At 28.5% G+C, this 23,757-nt stretch overlaps 1 protein-coding gene across 7 annotated transcripts in view; it reads left to right on the top strand.

The window, feature by feature from the left end:
* Nucleotides 1–23,757, top strand: part of LOC107442082 (5'-AMP-activated protein kinase subunit gamma-1) — a 158,223-nt gene that overhangs the window by 131,373 nt on the left and 3,093 nt on the right. For all 7 annotated transcript variants that reach the window (XM_087160735.1, XM_043041592.3, XM_071180070.2 and 4 more), the window contains 13 exons: nucleotides 6,410–6,437; nucleotides 10,331–10,428; nucleotides 11,216–11,249; nucleotides 11,328–11,375; nucleotides 12,334–12,392; nucleotides 13,267–13,312; nucleotides 13,389–13,437; nucleotides 14,034–14,160; nucleotides 15,067–15,165; nucleotides 17,264–17,386; nucleotides 18,262–18,330; nucleotides 21,951–22,025; nucleotides 22,106–22,199. In XM_087160735.1, the coding sequence (XP_087016861.1) occupies nucleotides 6,410–6,437; nucleotides 10,331–10,428; nucleotides 11,216–11,249; nucleotides 11,328–11,375; nucleotides 12,334–12,392; nucleotides 13,267–13,312; nucleotides 13,389–13,437; nucleotides 14,034–14,160; nucleotides 15,067–15,165; nucleotides 17,264–17,386; nucleotides 18,262–18,330; nucleotides 21,951–22,025; nucleotides 22,106–22,199 (949 nt within the window). The remainder of the gene's footprint in view (nucleotides 1–6,409; nucleotides 6,438–10,330; nucleotides 10,429–11,215; nucleotides 11,250–11,327; nucleotides 11,376–12,333; nucleotides 12,393–13,266; nucleotides 13,313–13,388; nucleotides 13,438–14,033; nucleotides 14,161–15,066; nucleotides 15,166–17,263; nucleotides 17,387–18,261; nucleotides 18,331–21,950; nucleotides 22,026–22,105; nucleotides 22,200–23,757) is intronic.

Genomic DNA, 23,757 nt, shown 5'->3' with positions numbered 1-23,757 from the left:
TGTGTTGGTCATAATAAAGATGTTGTGTAATAAATTGATTTAGTATGTGTAATAAAGAAAATTATGATCTCATAAGAACGTTTAGATGAACATGTCAATTTTATTATATAATTTTATAATATTTTATTTCTATTCTCTTCTGTTCTATTGAGCCTAATTCGAATTTTTTTTAATGTTCTCTCTGTGATGTGCGTAGGGTTAAAAAAATAATTTTTTAAAGAATTGTTGAGTGTAAACTATCACAGGGTGTGAAGCATTTTTAAAAAAGTGCTTAAAGTTACTTATTTTTGATTTACATTTTTAAAAGCCCTTAAAGGTGCTTTTTTTTTCGGGCTTTGTAAAAAGTGCTTAATTTTCTATCTTTTGAAAAGATGTCGTGTCGTGTCCGTGTCGATTGTTGTTCGAAATTACAAATAATGCATGATTTTCACATTTTTCTCTGCAATATTTATCAGAAACTAGTTATTTTATCATGATTATGTGAAGTTTGTAAAATTTTTTTTTGATTTTGTGCTCACAAATTAGGAACTTTAAACGATAGAAAAAAATAATTTTTATTGCTGCACAGATCCTAATTATGATTTTTTTTGGAAAGTGATTAAAAATATTTTTTGAGTGCTTATTTTTTGTTGAAAATAATCTGGCTACGCATCTAGTTCTTTCACTACTCAAACCCGCTGTAGTGATGATACTTAAAATTTCAATAAAATGATTTTTTTTTGTATTATTGTACTAAGCCTCTCGATTATAGATTTCTGTATTGCTGGTTAGTTCGTGTTTGTTGTGTGCCGTGACAAAAAATAAGGTAATGGTATCTTTCTTTTTAATAGTATATACAAAAGTGAGCTGTATTAATATTAAACAGCACAAAATGTTAACCGTTTTAAGTTTAAAATGGAGTGTTTAATGCATTAATGATCACACATAAAGTGGACAGAGATAATAAGGAGAAAAGGGTAATAGATGTTAATGAAATTGTTTATAGTTCTTCTATTGAGTTGTTTAATTTTCGCACTTCAACAATCTTTTATGGAACTAATGTTCAGGTATGCATTGAGTGTGTCTTATTCAAGTGCAATCAAAACAAGACATTTCAAAACATTCCTACTCGTGTAAAATCAGCCATGTAATTTCAGTTTTAAGCAATTCTTAATTATTCTTCTAAAGTAAATCGAGACCAAATTGACATTAACTGATAATAGTGTGTGTCTCTTATATTTAATGGCATGCATGTGATCTAACTACGTTTTCTAGATCTTTTGTTTTTATTATCAGTCTAAAACGGTGGTTGCCGACTCGCGGGCCGCATCCGCCCCGCGAAACTTTTTTTTGTGGCCCGCGAACTAAAATATATTAGTTGTCATTTTTTGCGGACAATTTTCGTAAAAAATCTATATGGGTTTAAAATACTTTTTGTTTAGAAAATCATTTCTTCAGATTTAAAATCAAGTATAGTAATTTATTCCTTAAATTGAAGTGTATTTATACTTTCAATAAGGCTATTTTCAGTAGAAGAAAATAAAGGTCTGCTTAACTGCTCCCTTCTATACAATCTCAAATTCAGTAATTAGCTCTTAATATATTTTGCAGCAAGCTCATTAGTTTAAATCTAATTTTAAATAATGTTTTAAAATTTTATGATACAGAATTTTTGTAGAAAAAACATTGGGTTGATAAAATTTATTACTTCCATATTTTGTGCTTTCGATTTTTTTCCCCTGTAAAACAGACGAAGCACAAAATCTGTAGCGAAATTTTAAATATCTCAGAACTTTTTCATTTTCATATAACTGAAAAAAAACATCAAAATGGCTTTTGATCCGCACCTGGATTGCACCTTCCTGAGTGCTGACGTAAAATATCCTCAGTGGTAGACGGATCATAGGTTAGAGTCCCCTTGCAGTCTGACTAACCGCGGGAGGTTTTCGTAGGTTTCTTCTATATGTAACGCTAATGCGGGTGAGTTCCATCAAAAAGTCCTCCACGAAGGCTAGTTTCTCTCGATGCTTAATCCAGAAGTTCCCTTGTCTTCTGGGTTGACTTAAAATTATATGGCTACGTTGTACATTGATAACTCAGAATCGGGTAGACTGTTCAACGCCGGTTATAAAATAAAATAGAAAAATGTCCTTTTGTCTGCAATACTACTGAAATCCTACTTATATGTATTCGAAAAAGCAAAAAAAAGCTTCATTTACAACCAAACTGTTTTACTGACGAAATCGAATTTTTCAGATATGAATAAAATACACAAATTCTAAAGTTGATTGTTGCTTAATTAAATGTAAGTTTTTTTTAAAAAAAAATTTATTCTCTACAACCGTTTTAAAATTTCCTTCTAACAGGGTGCGTAGCATTTTCTAAAGTGCTTAAAGGTGCTTATTTGCGATTTTTGTTTTTTAAAAGCCCTTAAAGATGCTTTTTTCATTGGTTGTTTTAAAAAAGTGCTTTATTTTCCCGTTTTCAAAATAAGATTTTTCCTTTACTATGTTGATTTTAGCTTCGAATTATGCAAAAAGACATAGTTCACTTTGTTCTATTCAACGTTTTCACAATTAATTCAACCCCAATCTATTTTGGCGTATTGTCAGTCCGTAGCGTATGAAAACGCCATTCGTTTTACACGATTCAAAATTTCATGATTTTTGACAATCGTAAAAAAAAAATGCCAAAAGTTTTTTTTTTTTTTTTTTTTTTTTTGACGTGACGGTTAAAACAAGATAAAACCGTCAATTGTCAAAAACTTTCCAACCCTGCCTAATTATGATATTTTTTTTAAAGTGCTAAAAAATATTTTTTGAATGCTTGAAAAGTGCTTAAAAGGTGCTTATTTTTTGTTGAATAATTCGGCTACTCACCCTGTTAAATTAATTTCAAGCTCTTTGCTCTCACGAGATAATTTTATTAAGTCTTAAGTAAAGATAATATTCCGCACTCTTAAACTTTTAGATAATACCACGCGTAGTGATAATTTTGCGCCTCGTGGTCTACTTTTTTCTCTTTCTTATTCCAAACATTTCATCCACTTGTACCGTAGATATTTACTTATTTTACTACTACTCAAATGTTCGTTTGTAAACAGATAGACCCTTTTTTTGCTACTGATCTTTATCAGTCGGCTTTTTCGAACGATTCTCTTTCAATCAGTTTTATCAGTAGTTCTAATGTGTGGAGGTTCTCAAATATCGTTTTCTAATTGCTTCATTAAGGGGTGTGCCATGTCCTTTTCTTATCTCTACTCACCTGTAAGTAATCTCAATCTATTTTGTTTGCTCTTCTGTCTTCACTATTTTATTTAACGTGCTCGAATTCGCTGGAATCACACTTCAGTGTTGTGTGTATGCGTTGTTAGATTAATTTAACTTTGTAGTAAGCGATTACTCTTTAATTTCTAATGATAATCTTGGATTCATTCAAGTATTTTTTTTATCAATGTCATCAGTTTTATTTTTTTATTTAGTTATATCTCTTAATCTAAGTGTAACATGGTGAAACATCTTTGTGCCACGTGTATGTTGATTTTGTAAGTTCCCTAGCACCAAAAATAATTTTGAGCCTTTATTTGGCCGATATTCATTCATCTCAAAAGGTCCGATATTTACCGATATTGGTCAGTTGTAGAATTGTTGGGTAATTCTAATATTTTATATCCATTATTCAGCTAATATCAGTCCTATATATCAGTGTTCCCCAACTTTTTTATCACCGCGGACCTGTCAACGTTTGATAATTTTATCGCGGCCAGCTGTGTGGGGGGGGGGGCGTTGATTGCTTATATTCTAGATTATTTTGAATTATTAATTTTAATTTAATTGTTTTTAAACATGCCTTCAAAATAAAATACAGTTACACCAAAAAATAAATATAAAGTGATTTAACATACTAGAATGTTAAATGAATGAGTTTCTTTGCAATGAGACTGTTCCATCTGGGGGGGGGGGGTAATCGGAGACAATGACACCCGAAGTGCGTTGCTTAGGTTCAGTTTATTCCGTTGCTTTTTTTTTTTTTTTTTTTTGGCTGCTGTTGCTGCAGAAAACCCCCGCTTCACACAGATAGGTTGTCGGAAATGGCAATAGGAATTTAGTTGCTGTGGTGGCAATCTCGGGATATTCTGCCATGTCTTTAATCCAGAACGCCGGCAAAGTTGTTGTCTCGAACGTAGTTTTTTTTAAGGCCGCCATCATTTGCAATCTCCAGCAGTTGATCTTCTTATTGCACAGACATGCTGGATTCGCCCGATTTGTTGACAAATGGGTCGCAGATCCATTCCTTACCATATATTTTAAATTTGGGGTATAAACCTGGGAATTTAAATTCAGTTTCAATGAAATGGGCTGCCCGGTACCATTTGATCCATGGACCGGGCCGGGGGTTAGGGAACACTGCTATATAGAATTGTCCATATCACCCTACATTTTACAGCCAATATCATCTCTATAAAGAAAATTGTTATAACCAAATATTAAGTCATTCTTGGACCAATATTAACGATCTAGACATCCCAATATTGGTGCATGTTCTTATAGAACCTATTGAAACCAACTAGGGCCAAGGTGAATTTGTTGATAGGATTGGAGTGATTCTTAACTTTTAAAGATTAAGCTAAACTTATAAACTTATTGATTTCTAGAATTGAAAAACTCTTAAGTTAGGTGAATTAGGCGAAGCTTAGCTTAGCGTTTGACACTGATGCTCTCACCACATCGTTGAAGAAAAGGGCTATTAGTATATCTTCTTACACCTTTTCACTCCGTAGGGGAGAATGGGGCCTTTTGACTTTCATCTCACTCTGTTGGTGGCCAAGAACTTTATTTCTCTCTATGTTTTGTTTATTTTACAACCGTCGTTGAACAACCGACCTAATTTTGGGTTTAAGACTATTAAAGTTCAATTGCGTAGCCTTGTAATCTTGAACCCAATCCAGAAGACAAGGGAATTCCTGGATCAACTATTTGGAAAATTTTTGCCTTTATGAAGGATTTTTTGATGGAACTAACCCGCATTAGCGTTACACGGAGAGGATAACTACGAAAATCCCTCACGGCAAGGGGACTCTAACCCATGTTCCATCTACCAATGAGGATATTTTATGTTAACACTGTGATCGGTGCGAACCGGGTGTAGATTTCGTATCGACAGCCATCGCTGGGATTCGAACCTGTTCATCTCAATGGAAAGCGAACGCTCTATATCCCCTGAGCCACCATGCCATTCTAGGTTTGCCCTTCTTTCCCTTATCTACAGGTGTCCAATGCCTGCTTTACTTAGAATTTTCAATTTTCTGATAGTGTGTCCAATCCATAGTCATTTGCGTTCTCATATTTTTATTGATTTTTGCTTACTAATTTAGAATAATTTATTGTTGGATATTTTGTGAAACTATTTTATGTTAAAAATTCTTATTTGTTGATAAAAAGCCTGTAACTTATTTGTATTTATTAATATTTACGTATAACAAAAACCATTTTGTCGAAATGTATTGAAATATTAAAAGAACATCTGCTTTCTAAACATAGTTGAAATATCATCAGGACGTATAGATGTGATCAAAAAGAAACTGGAATTAAATGTTATCTTTACTCATTTTGCCGAACGTCCTCTTAGAATGACGGTTCCTTTATTCAAAAAAAGAAAAAAATGGTAGCAAAGGTGTTTTATTATTTGGTTTTATTTTGAAAAAATCAAGATAACTGTTAACCATAACATATTAGTAATATAAATGTTTATATTAGATTCCTGAGCCAATACTCGATACTTTTTGTTGAAATGAAGGCATCAGAAAGATATATCCATTTGGTATAAATAAATATGCATTACCACCTTGGGCATTATTGGGTTAAGATTTCAAACGCGCTTTAACTTGTCTTTGAAAATCGTTCTATCATTTAGAGCTAACAAAATATTCCTATTTATTCATTGCCTGCCTGCTGTCAGTAAAAACAAAAAATAAATCTTTCTAAAAGTTTCGTCCATCATTCCATTTCTAGGCTTAATCTATGTCCATATGGTACATCATTTCATATATTTTGATAAAGAGATATGTTGCCTTAGCACATTTTAAGGAACTAGTTCTAATAAATGTTAGATCAGTCTTTTATAAATTAGGTATACATTTCCATACTTTAGTATGCATGCTTAAATTCATGTTTGCTGAAAAAAGTATGATTTACTATCCTGTTTTTTTCATCTCTTAAATAGCTTTGCATATTTATTATTTGCTGTTACAAAATTTATAATTTTAAAAAGTTCTTTGCCATTGTTATAAAAATTAAGCTCTTAAACCAAATAAAATGATTTACTACATTTAATTTTATTGAAATTAAAGAAGTTTTAAATGTTTTTAGTGATAAAATATTTGTTCAAAAGCTTACAGAGAGAACTAAAAAAACTTATTCTTTATTTTCAGGTTGATAGGATAGATTATGCCAGTCTTGGTAAGTAATCCTTTAATAACTTATACATTGTTCCATACGAAACGAGATATCTCGTCTCCTCTAAGAATTTCTTACTCGAAACGAGATATCTCGTCTCCTTAAGAATTTCTTACTCTCGAGACAAGGTGCCACTTTCTCCCTTAAAATTTTTTATGCCTAAAACCAAAATACCTCGTACCTTCTAAAAAGTTCTCCTTTTTAAAAAATAATCCCCACTTCAAACTGTTTCTGTCTAAAGACGCGATAACTGGTCTGTTTTAAGAACTATTTATACTACAGACCTTTTCGGAATTTGTTATTTTGATCTTTCTAAGAATTTCATCTTCTAAAGACGCGATTATTTATTTGGTGCCTCTAAAAATTCCTTCTAATGAAAACGAGATATCTCGTCTTTCACGAATTTTTTTTTTTGTACACTAATGGCAAGAAACGTACAAAAGATTCAATTATTTTACATAAGATCTTTCATAATTTTCCGGAAAAACTTTATATTATCTAAATTCAGACTTCATATGACTATCATAAAAGTTATCTAATTGAATTTCAAAGTTATCTAATTAAAGTTAAGTTTCAAAGTTATCTAATTGTATTGGTTTCGTAAAATTCCGTATTGCTGTCAAATGAGTTTTTTAAAATTTATGCGTTGGATATATTTTGTTACATAACTAAGAATTTAATTGTTAATCGAACTGCTCATCAGTGAAACTGGATATGCGCCTTTTCAATGTTAAATAATGAAACTAAATTTTTAATAACTTCGGAATATATAAGAGGTATATAAGAGGAATATGTGTACTGTATTAAATAAGTTAAGTAACTATTGCTAGATAATTAGTTATTTCTTAGCATATTTTAAACAATTATATGTACCTTTTGTTCCCGTCTAATTTTGCACTTGCTTTTAAATTAATGCCATTGGAAAAAAAATAATGTGATTGCTACTTTAATTGCAACAAACTGAGCTATTTCAAGTCTTGCTTTAAAGTTAGCATTTTTACTTAATGTTACTCTAGAGTCGCGGTGGCTCAGGAATAGAATGATCGCCTTCCAATAAGGTTACCTAGGTTCGAATCCCGGCGATGGCTAGTTGATACGAATTCTGCTCCCGCTTGCACCGACCACAGTGCTGATAACCACAGTGATAGGCGGATCATAGGTTAGAACCCCGTTGCCGTCAGGCTAACTGTGGGAGGTTTCCATGGTTTTCCTCTCCATGTAACGGTAATGCGGGTTAGTACCATCAAAATGTCCTCTATGAAGGTTACTTTGTCCCAATGCTTGATCCAGGAGTTCATTTGTATTCTGGGTTAGTTTCAAAATTACTAAGCTACGGAATTGAACATTGATAGGCGTAAACTCGTAATTGGGTCGGCAGTTTATTCAACGCTGGTTTTAAAATAAAACATTATTGCTCTAGCTTTGTATCGAATTGAAAATAGTATAATATTTACAATTGTATAATTACTAATTAATCATGCGATATAAATTTTTTTAGAAATTTTTCTTAAGGGAATGAGCTTCATTTAAATTGACATCGTTTTTAAATATTTTTTTTTAAATTAAAATTTTTTATTACAATTCGAGCTTACAACACTTTATCTCCCATCTTTTAACTTCTGCGTAATAAAATTGTTCCTCTGAAGTTGTTGCAACTCTAATCTCTCCAAATAACCAAAAAGAAATAGTATACTTTTTTTTTTAAATTTAATTAAATAGTTCGATAAATAATTTTTAAGATATTTTATATTGAACACTTTTTGTCAGCAAAATCATTGCGTTTGATTTGAGGAAATCGATCTGTTACTGGTCTTCTGTTCCCAACAAATTTGGAAATACATATTTTTATTGAGCATTCAATTTTTGTTTCGTGATTGCATATTTGCAAAACATTTTTTAAATAAAAACACGCATGCTACTAAATATTCATTTTCATTTATGAAAAAGATATTTTCGAATAAATAAATAAACCATAAAAATTTCGTGTTTGGAAATTGTGAGCTAAAAGTTCATAATTTTTGCTTCGCGTGAATTCTTATATATACCAGAAACTGAATAAAAATCGATGGAAGTAAACATTTAATCATTAAAGGGGAATATCATTATTTATTATCTTGGGAGAAAAAAGTAGTTTTTTAACGTAAATATATTAATTGTAAAAAAAAATATATATTTATTTTGCATGTTTTTACACATTTAAAATAGTTTGTAAATTGTTATTTTTCCAATTCCAAATGCTCTCGAGAAAAACTCATTATTAATGTAATTTTGGTTTTTGGTTGCATTTTTTTAAAAAGAAAAATATATACTTTCAACAAATGGCGTCATGTGACAAAAACAGCTTAAATATGTTTTTTTTTTAAAAAAATGTAATTTAAGAATGTAACATACATTGTTGCATTTTTAAATGAATCGATTAATCGAGTATTTTTTTTAAATAAATCGAAATTTTTTTTCTTACAATTGTAAAATTTATGTTTCCAAAAATAATTACCTGTAAAAAAATTAATGATTGTTTATCATTTTGTTGACAAAACTGTAAATTAAAAAAATTTGAATGTAAAAAAATTTAAACCGTAAGGCTAGTTTATGGTTTTACAGCATTTTAAAGTAAATTTTATATGACAATATACAAAATTTGAGCGAAGTCGTTTGAATAGTTTTCTATAAATAAAATTTTAACTATACGACTAAAATTGGATAACTCAAAAACAATTTTTTTTTTAATTTAAAATTACATACTTTAAAATTATGCAAAAAATGGCAAGCTTTATAATTAAAATATTTTCCAATATTATTCAACAAAATTATTTATAAAAATTATTTTTTTGCATGAAATTATATTTAAATAACTTTTTTAATTATGTGCAAAAATGTTTCGATTTTCTCGAGTATTCGAAATATAGTGAAAAACCCTTAAAAGCCAAATTAACATTAAAGAGTCCAAACTTTTAACCGCTATCCTGACTGAGCAGTTGGGACTATATTTTAAGGATCATGAATCCAAACCAGTCTATAAAATGTATTTTTGTTCAAAGTAGGCATTTTTTTGTGTCGGATTACGTAACATAAAATATCGCTGTTTAATTTGCATATTTAAGTTACCGCAAAAATAATAAATAATTCTTAAAAAATAATTTTTAATTGAAAATAGCCTTGCATAAACGAATTTTATAATTGTGTGCAAAATTTTTTTTGTTTAGCTTCATTAGTTTCGGCGATATGGCGAAATACGCAAAAAGTAAATGTAACATTATTGGGTTCAAACTTTGGATAGCTCTCCTGACTAAAATATTTTTTCCCAGACCCGAATTTCCCAATAATATTTTTAGGGTCAGAAATCCAAATGCGTAAGAAAATATATATTTATTCAGTGAGAATACGCTTTTTTGTCTGATTTCGTAACTTAAAATATCGTTCGCGCAAATTATTTAGCATATTTGAGGTCACTTTCTCTCGAACCATTAAGATTGAGTCTTCAGTGCATGAAAATCCGATCTAGATCCAAAGTTATTCAGGGTGTTCACTTTATTTGTGCGCTGTATATAAATTTTCAAGTTATTCTACACGGTTCTTGCTAAATTTGAAACAATTGAAATGAATTCAGTAAATAAAATTAAATTGACTTGAATTAAGTAAAATTGAATGCGCATAAGACCATTTACGAGATATGTGAAAACTGTTAACTCATTAACTCCTTTAATTAACAATTTGTTTAAAAATTTGATAACTTAAATGTGTCATTGATTTAGTTTCCGCTTCACTTTTTTCAATGAGTTTAATAATCGATTTCAAAACAATTACTGTGCTGTGATAAAATAATCTTACAAAATTAAAGGATTTTAATTTTTGCGAATATATACTCTATTTAATTCTATTTTTTTCTCTCTTTTTAGCTGAAGATAAAATTATTCCCACTTTTCTGAGCTCCCGTACATGTTATGATGTGATGCCAGTCAGTGGTAAAGTTGTTGTGCTGTCTGTTGAGCTTTTGGTAAGAGAGTTATCTTTTTTGTCCCCCCGAAATTAAAATACAAGCAAAACTGTAAAAATATTCTGAACTAGCGGCATTTGCGTTATAGAGATGCAATTTGTGATGTAAAAGCAATAACCCAGTGGTTCCCAACCCCGTGCAGGTACCGATCCGTGGATCAAATGATACAAGGCCGCCCAAGGAACATAAATTAGTTTTAACTTTATTTATTATGGTATTTGTACGACTCTTGGTTTGTAGGACTTTTCATGGACGAGAGGTTATAACTCTAAGATTGATACCACAGAACTTAAATCCCTATTGCTATTTCTCATAGCCTATCAGCGACAGCAACCAAAAACAACGAATTAAACTGGATATACGCAGCATACTTCGGGTGTGATTTTCCTTTATCTCCAAATAGAACCGTCTTGTAGCAACAACAACAAGAAAAAAACACGCTCAGGATTTTTATTAGTTTTGCGTTCTAGTGAATTAAAATATTAAATCACTAAATTTATTTTTCGATGCAACTGTATTTTATTTTGAAGGCATGAAATACAATTAATGTTATTAAATCTAAACAATTCAAGTTATAGATAATCAACGTCCCTTCCTCTCAGCGGGACGTGATAAAATTTTCAAACGTTGACTGTTGTAAAAAAAAGGTTCGAGATCATTGCGATAACAGATTGTCAGAAAAAAAAGCTTTTTTTTTTCAAATGGAATTAACAATCTTTTAAATTTTCAGTTTCTTTTTTCAACTCTGATTTAAATTATGAATCAACAAATTTCATTATATTTTCAGGTAAAAAATGCATTCGAGGCTCTTGTAAACAATGGTACGTGATTTTTTATATAGTTTTATCTGTTTTCATCTATTTTTGCAGTATTTTATAAACAAAAAAAATCTTTTCCAGAACTCAGAGCTGCCCCTTTATGGGATGAGTCAATATCTAGTTTTGTAGGTAAGTTCACCTTTATCAAATTTAGTTACGTTTAAAAAATTTTTAGTCCGACTGATTACTATAATTAAGGTAATAATTCTAACACACTATGCAAGTCGGGAATTCAGTACATTTTTGATTTAGATAGTATATTAATAAACAAATATTACTTAATTTCTTTGTTGCAAAATTACTTATAAAAGAAGCCATTCAATTTATTTTTAGCGGTATTATCAACTGAAATCTATTGAACTGGTATATTAAAACTATCTACGTGAATCTATGCCTTAGTTTACATTTGCAGTTCCAAAATATTATAAGAAAGCAATAACTAAATGGACACATTTCTAACTATTTGTAGAATTTTTTCCTACATTCGCAACAGTACAACAACAAAAAATTTGCCTTTTCTAATTTCATGTAATAACTACGAATTCAATCTTTGCGATATGTGAGGATAGCAACTTAATGATAATTTGATCATTGGGTAAAAATAATTAGAGAGTAATTTATTTCAATGTGTGTGGTATTTATTCTAATGAGAATTTAAAGTCTAATGATTTTTTTTATGATTTGAATCATTGAAATATTTCTAAGAAAATCATTTGTAGCATGAAAAATATTGTTTTTATCTGTTTCTTATTATAATAATTACATTCAAGATCAGCTAGTACATATTTTGTTAATTATTTATCGCATCCATTTAAACATGAATGTCTACCATTACATGATTACTACCAACCATTGTATTAGCTATCCTGAAGGGAAATATTACAATATTTTGCTGCACATTAAAATATGAAATAATTTTCTTTTTTTTTAATTCTTATTATTTGGAACATTATGTGTTACATGAAGAATTGAATAAATGTTATATATCAATATTTATTTATTTAATATGATATGTATATTAAATAAATAAATATTGATGCAACACAAGTTTCTGATTGTTTTTATCTGATACAAAATTGTTTTCTAGGAATGCTGACAATATCAGATTTTATCAATGTTTTGAGGCATTATTACAGTAATTTACCTGTAAGTAATATTTCCTGTATAACTGACATGTTGAATTTAAGATATTTCTAAATATTTGTAGGCATTACGTTAAATTATTAATCTTTTACATTGCATGCAGATAATCTAACTGAAATTAACTTGATAAAATAGGGCCGGTTACATTCTATTTAAAATAGTTATTATCTAATATTATTTATGTTTATTAGTCGTTGATGAGGGACAATTCGACTGAATCTTCTAGTAAAATAATATTGATAGCGATTTCCTTTATAATAGATATGTTTTAATTTAAAAATATCCTGTAACATCGTGTTTGAGAGTTCCCACTTATTTTCGGAAAAAGGTGAATGTTTACAATCCATAATGGATTTATAGAAGCTTTAGTGCTGTGTAATTAAAAATATCTATCAGTAGTTTTGTATTATCAAAAATCTTATTTTGTTCAAAAGTTATAAGTCATACGAACCTTTCATCTTAAATTATGTAAAAATATGCAAACCTATCATCTTAAAATATGTAATTTTTTGAGGATTTTTTTTATTTATATATTCCCAACAAAACTTGCTATTATTTTTCTACGTATGATTAAAAAAAAAACGTTTTAAGTATATATATATGTGTGTGTGTATACACGTTTATAAATAAGCTATTTGTGAGTTTTTTCATTAATTTCTCAACTAGATACTGAAAAATCATATTTTTTAGTCGTTTAAACATACTCGTCATGGTGGAAACAGTCGTTTCTTTTCCCAAACAAAGTATCAAAAGAAATAATTTCAATATTAATTTTTTTCTTTTATTCCTATAAATATTTAAAATAAAATGATACATTTGTAATTTTTATTTCAAATCATTTTCAATGTTAAATAGTAAACAAAATTATTCTTTTCAGGAAAACATAAAAGACATAGAAAGTCAAAGCATTTCAACGTGGAGGAGTAAGTATGAAACAATTATTTATTCATTATTTTTGAAAACTATTCATTTCTAAAACTTTTTTCTTTCTTTCCCTAGAAATTAACAGAATTTCCAAACCTGTGGTTAAGATAAATGCGACGGATAAGTAAGTTCAAAATTTTATATTTTGCTATATATATTATACATATGTTTTATTTCTTCACAAATATCAATCTTGTTGTATAATGTATTTTAAATTATAATAGATATACATGTATACATAATATGAAAAAAAATTGCACATAGAATATTACTATAAATGATTATATAAAAAAAGATAGGAATAAAAAAAAATGATATTGAAATATGAAAAATCGCATTAGAGGATTGTAATAAAGAGAAGTTGTGGAAGGAAACACAAAGGAGTTGAAAGACAATTATTATAACACCTTTAAGTTTTAACTTACAATTAAACCAGTTTTGATATTTATAACATTCATATTCCTCTACTGCAATTTGTAAGATTTCAAGAGCGTTTTTGCCATTTTCTCGCTCGTATATTATTTTGAGATCTGCTATATATATATATATACTTTCCTCATTTCATTTTTAATGAGGATTGATAAAATACATATTAAGGGTGGTCTTTACGAAACACCCTGTGTTTAGAATCCAGTGAGATTCAAAATAGTATGCACACTAGGGTTAATATTTCAAGTGAGAGAACTCAAATATTTCTGAACTGTGAATTTTATTTTCCAGTCTTGCACAAGCAACCAAGTTATTGATAGAAGAAGGCGTCCATAGGGTTCCGGTTCTGGATGAAGGCGGGCAGTGCTCCTTCTTTGTGTTAACAAGAAAAAATTTGCTGCATTATCTGTATAATAATGTAAGTTATTCTATAGACTTACACAGAATAATTTAGAATGTCTGCATCATTATAAGTAATTTTGAGACATGAGGAATATTGTTCCTGAAGAGAAATTTGTTACTTAAATTTTGATTTGAAAATTGAAGGGAAACTTTGACATTATCAAAAATTGGCTTTTTGATGAGATCTGTAATAGTTAGGAGTTGAATAAAATGGATTCTAATAAGTTTCTGGTTAAACAAGTTAAAAATACAACTCCAGATATTTTAAAATTATTTGAATAACTGGGCTGGTAATTATTTCAAATAGTTTTTGATTCCGATACCCTTGAACCATATGCTCTCTGATAAATCGCACCTTAAACATAAATCGCATTTCTCTTTCTGCATTCTAATTATTACCATTGCAAGGAGAATTTATCACTTTCTGACTATTTATAATGCTTACATTTTAACTGAAGCTTAATACAGCATGGCCATAAAAATTAGAATATTTTTCAGAGAATAGAATTTATTGACATAACATTGAGAATAGGAAATTCATCGTCAAGTAAATTTTCGACTAATCTTTGAGCTCAAAAAGTTTAGCTAGAGTTCTATGCTGAATGACAGTACAAGTTTCAATCTTTCCTTGGAAATAATTAATAGAAGTTATCGTCAAAGGTAATTCCTCTTCCCTCGGAATTTATTCAATTTTCTTATGAGCTAAGTATTTTATAATCAAGTGCAGCTTTGTGCCTTATGACAATTCAATTTACAGTTGTTCCTTGAAGATTACAATAAAAGGTTATTGCTATTTTAACTACAATCAAAGTTCCAAACACTTAACAACATAAACTAGCAGACACAAATCTGTTTTCTGATGCTGTATGATTCTTTAATGCTGTTTATAACATGGATAAAATAGTTAAACATTCTGTTGTAGATTATGCAAAGGTTTGGAAATACTATAGTGAGAACTCCTTCATTTTTATCTAAAACAATCAGAGAACTAGGCGTGGGAACCTTCAGTGATATAGCAAAAGTAAGATTTTAGTATTTGTTAAATCACTTACAGTTTTTACTTTATCATAAAACTTAACAAATACTAGAAGAAAATTTTATTCTTTGGCAGTATTTGTATCTTTGTTTTTAATGAAAGCATTAAAAGATTCACATGCATTCTAATTGAGACAATATGTTAAATCCTGTATAATTCCCATTTTAGGAAATATCTTACCAACCCAACCAAAATATACCAATCTAAATATTTCGAAAATATTTTCTAAGGGCTTACATTGTATGAGATCAATTAAAATGATTTTATGAACTTTAAAAAAAGTTACTGTGACAGAGGAAATGAAATTATTTACAACATAAATTAAATTGCGCTCTCTAAAACAACTACTTTTCTATCATTCAATTAAATTCCGTACAGTGCAGTATAGAATTTTATAGGCTTTAAAAATTTATTTGCTTCAACTGTTGAATAAAGGAAAAAAAAAACTTTAGAAGGCTATTAGAAAATGAAATAGAGATATCAAATTTTTACTCTCATCTCGTATAGTTTCGTAAAGATATGACTGAAATTTAAAGGTTCCTAAGTGTTGCATATTTTCTCAACTTTATTAATGAGTTTGAATAATTTAAAAGTTTGTATTTCGAAAAATGATTCTATTATCCTACTTAAAATAAGAATAAATTCTCATAAAATGTCAAAAGTTTTAAATTTTTGCTGACATTTAAACCGAAACATGCCAAAGGTATTTCATTTAAAATGTGCATGTTTTAACACATAATGCATTTAAAATATAAAACCTTATTTTCTGGTGTTTGCATAACAGTTTTAATTAATCAATAATAATTACAGGAATTGCCACTTAGTAATATATTTGGGTTTGAGCAATTTATAATATATATCCTACTTATTTAAAGTTCAACTTTTATTAGTGACTGCCACTAATAAAATAGCTGGTTTATTAAACCTGCCGCTTTTTAAAATCAAATTAGGAAGAAAGCAATCATTACAATATCAAAACATGCTGAAATATCCCCGTTTATAAAATCATCATCCCTGTTTCATCAAATCAAATTTTTGTAGAGCATATATTTAAAATAATTAAAAGCTCCTTTTTCTTTCCATTTTCTCAAGTTTTAAACAAATAATTAAAAGCTCCTTTTTCTTTCCATTTTCTCAAGTTTTGAAACAATATTAAAAGCAATTTCATTCTTCCCCAATGAACAAAGTTATCGGTATGAACTTCATTTTTTGAGGAAATCAAAGAGTGAGAGTTAAAAAAAATTATGAAACAAGAAATATAAAGTAGTCCAAATGAAAACTGTTTTTGAATTTAGAAAAGCTATAGAATGCCTGTCATCATTAAATGTCAATGATCATCATTCATTCAATAAGGTAAATCTATCCAATAGCTGTCAGAAAAGCTGTTTATGAATTGAGGAAGGTTATAGAATGCCTATCATCATTTAATGTCAATGATCATCATTCATTCAATAAGGTAAATCTATCCAATAGCTGTCAGAAAAGCTGTTTATGAATTGAGGAAGGTTATAGAATGCCTATCATCATTCAATGTCAATGATGATCACTTATTTAATACAGTAAATCTATCCAATAGCTGTCAGAAAAACACTTCATCTTTTACAATGAACTTACAAAAAAAGGAAACATGAAAAGTTTAAATTTTTTTTTTTTACCTATGTTGAATCTTTAATTTTGTATCTTTCTAATTAAACAAAATGTTAAGTGTAGACTCTGTAAAAATGAAACACAAATTTAATAATTAACTCAGTTTTTATTGTATTTATTAAGTTAAACTTCAAATTTTTTTTCCTAAGTATAGACATTCTGGCTTATAAAAATTGATTTATAAAAATAAAAAATAATCCAGTCGCCTTATGAAATCAAACATTCTTCCAAACGGATGTTTTAATAATACGGCAGGCACTGTTCATATCATATAACTTGAATTTCTGTAATTACTATAGTTGTATGTCTATAAAACTTGGATTTTTATTATTTACAGTATGTATCAGGCTTAGGATACATGAAGTAGTCGTGTATTAACTTATTTTTCATAACATTATTTCGACTAAGATCTAAAAATAATATTTAAATTTTTCAGGTTACATTTGATACTAAAGTCATAGAAGCATTGGATCTTTTTGTTCAACGAAAGGTGTCTGGTCTTCCGATTGTGGATGAAAATAATACCCTATTAGATATTTTCGCTAAATTTGATGTTTTTGTAAGTATAAAATTTTAAAATTAAAATTATCCTTGCTACAAAATAAATAGTGCTGTTTATAAACATATTACTTTTCCTGATTTTATATTGTAAAGCAACATATAATTTAGATTAAAATATATGAAAAATGAACTGAATTTTTATAAAGTATCGGAAAGTAATAAAATTATGTTCTGAATTAGTGAATATTAAAATAAGAATTTTACATAAATGTGTGTTTAGTGCTGTTTTTAGTTAATCAAAAACTATGAATACAATAAAAAAAACTACATACAAATAAGTAAAACAAAATACATGCAATTGAATTCATGGGTGTAGCATAAAATAAGTAAAAATAACTTGGTTAGGGGGACTGACACATGTTTTTTTTGTGAAAGTCTAAATTACTTACTTTAAATTTTATTCAATGAAATTGTTGAGTTCAAATTGCAACAATTAAAAAAAATCTTTTAATGGTTCTTAAGATACCACCCTCATTAAAAGGATAATCATAAAAATTTTTTGTTTAATTATATATAAGCCATCAGGAATTATTAGTTTTTGCTAAAAGAAAGATAGCTTTTTTGGGGAGGAGTTTAAAATAAAGGAATAACTTTTTAAAAAATTCTTATGTTTTAATAAATTATTGGGGGAGGGGCACCCTTTTAAACTAATTCATGTTCATGTATCAGTGCAAATTACTAAACTGGAATGTTTTTTTTTTTTTCATAAGAAAGGAAATCTTAAAATTTGTTTGTTAATGCAGTCAATTTAGAGTAAAAATTTTTTTTTAAGGAGATCTTTTTTAACCATATATAGCTAGCGAATTTTGTAAATAATGTGATGATATGTTTACTTTTCTGTCATACTAATTATAATTTTAAATTGTTTACTAGGCATTAGCTAAAGAGCAGACGTATCACAATCTCGACATGACAATAAATGAAGCAATCGATAAAGGCAAAGTTAGTATATTTGATATATTAGCCTTTATTTACTTGTGATTTTTTATTTTATTTTTATGATACATATTTGAGAATTCTTTCACTACAAACTTTGAAAATCGGTCTATTTTTTAATTATAGCCTTTATTCGCCGTTTAACAAATTTACTGATAGAAATATATCTCTGGCCAAAAGTTTTTTTTCCGCTGACTATTCAGTTTTCTGCTTATTGCTGGGTTAGTCTATCTGCAACTTTTTTTGAAACACTTTTAAATTCACCCCCAAACTTAATTTACTCCCTAAAGTCTAGAAATCTAGCCTGTTTTTAAACAGTAAAAAGTTTGAAATAAAATATCATAATGGAACAACACAATAAAGATAAAATATGTAGCCTTTTATTAATTGTCTGTCAACTAGTATCGGTTTCTGGGTTTAAATTCTTTAACTTAGATCTGCATAGCTTGGCCTTTTCTGTGTCCAAAAAAAAAAAAAAAAAATTCTCCGAGATTTTTTCTTTTCTGCATAAATATGGATAAGTTAGTTAACTGAATTATTTATTGCAAATTATTGTAATAAAAATGAGACATGTTTATGCTTTCACCATTATTTTTTAACTATTGAAACTTCTCCTAATTAAAAAAATATGCTTAATCTATCCTTTTGTTTCACTTATCTATTTATGGATAAAAACAACAAAAAGTTGCCTCAAAGAATATACCTACATTGGGTACCTGGACATATGGGCATTCTTGAAAATGAGCTGGCTGACTAAGCAGTGCAGGCTGTCTCCAGTGTGATTTTCTGGGACCCTAAATCAACCTAGGGGATCTCTCCCACATCATTCTGGGCATCTATATTCAAGCTCTATGGCGAAATTGCCCGTGAGCAATAGTGCAACTCAGATGGTCAGAGACAAGCTAAAGAGCTGAATTGTGACTGTCCTAGTGTACATCAAAAAGAGCTCCTTAAGCTAAGCAGGAACAGTTTAAGGAAGATCATTGGTCTTCTCACTGGACACTGCACCCTCAGGAGGCACCTATACATAATGGCTATTGAGTATAATTCTCTTTGTCAAGGTTGTCATCTTGAGGAGGAAACTTCACGACATATACTTTGTGATTGTGAGGTCTATTCTGTTCAAAGATTTGAACATTTAGGGCAACATTGTATTAAAACAGGAAAATTGTAAAACGTTCCTGTCAGGTGGTTGCTGAATTTCATTTTAGCTATAAAGCTTTCTTGTTGATCATGATTTAGGGTTTGGGTACAATAGACCTCAGGTTGGTGTGCCCTCCTCGTTGGGGCTGCCCAACCTCTAAGTCAAGGACAACTCTCAAACAAGGACATTTATATCAAAGCTAAAGAGAGGATAGAAGGGCTGGTTCACTCCTTTGAAGAAACTCTCGCCGCGCCAATCCTCCGATTTTCTCTAGTGACGTCACTTTGCTGCAAAGCTCGCACTTTTACTTCAAGAACAGAGCGTTCGACCTTACTAGCTCTAACTAATATTGGAGCATTTCTTTTTGTGACGTATTCTAAGACATTTGTTATTTTCTATAATGACTTTCCTCAGAGTTTGCAGGGAATTTACAAAAATTTGAAACTATTAACGAAATGCCAGTTTGCGCGATTGCAACTTGCAAAAATTCTGATAGAAAAACAAAAGGAAAATATATAATTTTCCGCGTGTTCCCTAAAGTAAATGAACAACTATGTAAAGAATGGATTCCGAAATGACACAGTTAATATAAAACAGCAATACGTTTTTTCTATCGTTAAGAACTTTTATAAAAATTCATTATCTAAATAGAAGCAGCCTCGTTTCTTCAAAAAGAAAGGCAGAATTATATCATCTTAAATTTAAATATCTCTAAACAATCGTAAAATTTCTAATGTCATTATGAACCTAAATTATTATTTTGTTTCAGTAATTAGCGTTTAAGGTTGATGTTTCCTAATGATTAAGAATTAACAAATTGCTATTAACGGCATATTTTAAAATCAGGGATTCTAAATTTAACTCAACTTATTGTTATAAAAGAATATGTAGATAAAAAAGTGTCGATACATGTTTTAATTTTTCTTAATAATTGAAGTTAAAACTGACCTTTTAAAAATAAGAATTTATAGTGTCATTTTCGCCAACTAGTAAAATATTTTTATAAGTTTAAAATGGTATTTTTTTAATATAATGGCCAAGAAAGTTTTTTTGAACTATGTTTATGAACGGAAATAATGTGTTAATTACGTAAAGTTTGAAAGTTAATAACCAGAAAAAGTCTAACTTATTTTTACAAAGAGAAAGATGCAAAGTTATCATAATATCTTTGCTTGCGATCTCCGAAATCTGTGAACACAGTGACGTCATGAGGAGGGAAATCGTAGCTTCAGCTCTAAGAGTGGAGTGAACTAGCCCTTCTATTCTCCTTAGCCCTGCATTTATATAAGACCTATGATTTATATAAGATATATGAAACATCACATTATTTAAAAATTATTTTAAATACTAAGGAAATGGGAATTGTGTCTTAGGAGGACGCTATACTCCAGAAGAAACTTTTGCTGGCAAATTCTGTTCCTTTGGTATTTTAAAATTTAAAGTTATTTAAAAAATAGAAAAGAGAGTTCCTTAAGTAAAAGATTCAGTTTCAAATGCTCATGAAATGTTTTCAAAATGCCAGAATGCAAACAATTTATTGTAGAATAATTTCTTTACTGCATAATATAATCTCACCATAATTTAATAAAATGTTAATATTTAAAAAAAAAAAAAATTTAGCCTTTGAAACTGCAAAGTTTAATCCAGAATTATCTGAACTCTCTTTTTCTATACTCAAATTTTTAATTGCATAGTTCTGCAGGCGAAAAAGAATTCGCCATGAAGAGTTTCATGCACTACTTCTGCATAGTGTCCTCTTAAATAAGAACTTTTTTTTTAAAAATAAAAAATGTTGAAAATTTTGAATTGCAAATTTGAGTCTTACTTCTTAATTCGTTCAATCTGCACAGATTCCATTCTAAGTCTATTTCATTTCTCGATCGCCTTTTCAATGATTATTGCTGCGAAATTTAGCATTATTTTATCTAAAAAAAAAAAAAAAACAATTTTTAATACAATATTACGATGCGTGAATTTCGAATTTGAGTAATCACTTTTCATGTATATATATATATATATATATATATATATATATATATATATATATATATATATATATATATATATATATATATATATATATATATATATATATATATATATATATATATATATATATATATATATATATATATATATATATATATAAGCATTAACGTTACATAAAAATTATCATATTTGCCACCAACTTGACTGAATGGATCATGGTATATAAGAATTGAGTCATTAACAAAATTTTAGCAGTATTTTTGATGAATTTTTGCTCTTATTTAGGCAACTATTTTCCTAGTTTTTGGCTACTATTTTCATGCTTTAGGCTACTAAAAGCAACTATTTTGTTCTTTTTTTTCTGTGGCAACCCTGTGATTGAAATAAATCATACTATATATTTTTTACGATTTTAAAAGTTACGGCAGTATTTAGAAAAAACAATATAAAAATAGTATTACCATCTCGTAACAGTATTGTTTTTCTTCCTAAGGTGCATGAAGATGTGTATGGATGCACTCTCGATGATACCTTGGGGACTGTGATACGCACTATTGTTACCTCTAAGGTGAGTTAACTTAAGTTTTACTTCGAAAAAAAAATAATCCCATTACAATTTAACCAAACTATCTTATCTATTTGTGACAGGCTCATCGATTAGTTGTGATAGATGAAAATAAATCTGTTGTTGGAATAGTTTCACTCTCAGATATTTTGAAGTTTCTTGTTGTCCAACCTTTGAGTGAGTATGAAATAGTCTTTTGACAAAAATTAATTTTCCTCATTCATAATAAAATTTTGAGTGCTTAGTTTGCAATAAAAGGAATGAGAAAAATCGACATTTTAAATAGCTATGTAAATTTTGAACTATTAAAAAATGCACTATTCTTCACAGCAAGTCCAATACTGAACACATTTAAAAATAGGTAATTTTTTTTATTTGGAAGCATTTAATGACAAATATCTGAATTAAAATTAATTTTATTTGTACAAATATTAGTTTATTGTATAAAAAAAAACTTATTTCAATGTTATATTATTTTTATAGTTACTTTTAAAATACATTAACCTTTTTTTTTCATAATAGAATTTTCACAAACAGCTTTTTTTTAAAAAAAAAAAAAAAAAAGACACTGCACTTGGGTTTCTCTCTAATTACAATTTAACTATAGTAAAGTTCAAACAAATCACTCATGAATTTTAAAGTAGAGCTTAATTTATTTCTGTAATCAAACATTTTTACTACATTTATTTAATTGTCCAATAATCCAATAGCTCAACAAATCCAAGAATGACCAAAGACTTCCCACACAAGATTAGGGTATGCTTTTAAAATTAAAGTCAAGAGGTGATGTTCAACTAAAGATTATTACCCAAAACAGACGATTCCCCACCAAGAGGTGAGGATGCAGAAAAGGAGGCATATCCCTAACACAATTCTGCCACATTTAGATGTATGAATTATTGATTTATTTAATCATGATATTATATGAACAATGGTCTATTAAAATTTACTGTTTAAAATAGATAAACTACATTTAAATATAATTGTTATAATAAATTGCTTCACAGATTTAGTCAGTTTATTTTTCAATTCTGATACTAAGTTAATTGGTTCTAAATTTGGTGATTCATCTGCCTCTTTATAAATTATGGTATTTATATTGAGTAAATTAAAGTGCAGTAGTTATTATTAGCGTGTATTTGTCTTTTAAGCTGATTGGCTGTAAGTTTGGTGATTTATACTGGAAATGCTTTCATATAAATTACAGAATTTAAGTATTAAATTACAACAAAATATCTCAACTTCAAATCAATACTTCAACTTCAATCAATACTTATACGGGTACTTAGATACTTTTTGTGAAAGTCACAAGGCAAACTAAGAATGATAAATTAATCAGAATTTAAGTGATAAAAATTTTTTTTAGTTATACTATACTTTGATTTATGATCATGACTTTATTTTGATAAGATTGAACATCGATCTAAATTTTTAGCGAACATAAATTGAAATTTTTAAGAATTATTGTTACTTAACTCTAGAATTACATATATATAGTGATTTTTCACAAACTACCATACAGTTTTTTCAAATATGTTAGGTAATAGATTATTGAAATTGGAATTCCTGTTATTATTATCACTTTTATTGATGTTCCAAAAATAGTAAGCTTATGGAAGCTATAGAAAAAAAAAACTATTTTTTATTACATATAAAAGTTATAAGTTGTTTCAATACTTTCCTTTTTATCCACTATTCCTGATTTTTTTCATCACATAGCATTTAAAACAAACAA

This window comes from Parasteatoda tepidariorum, chromosome 1 (assembly GCF_982258835.1).
Source record: "Parasteatoda tepidariorum strain Cologne lab strain chromosome 1, Ptep-v5.0, whole genome shotgun sequence".
Taxonomy (NCBI): Eukaryota; Metazoa; Arthropoda; class Arachnida; order Araneae; family Theridiidae; genus Parasteatoda; species Parasteatoda tepidariorum.
The sequence above is the reverse complement of the archived record's forward strand: the minus strand, read 5'-3'. Positions and strand labels throughout refer to the sequence as shown.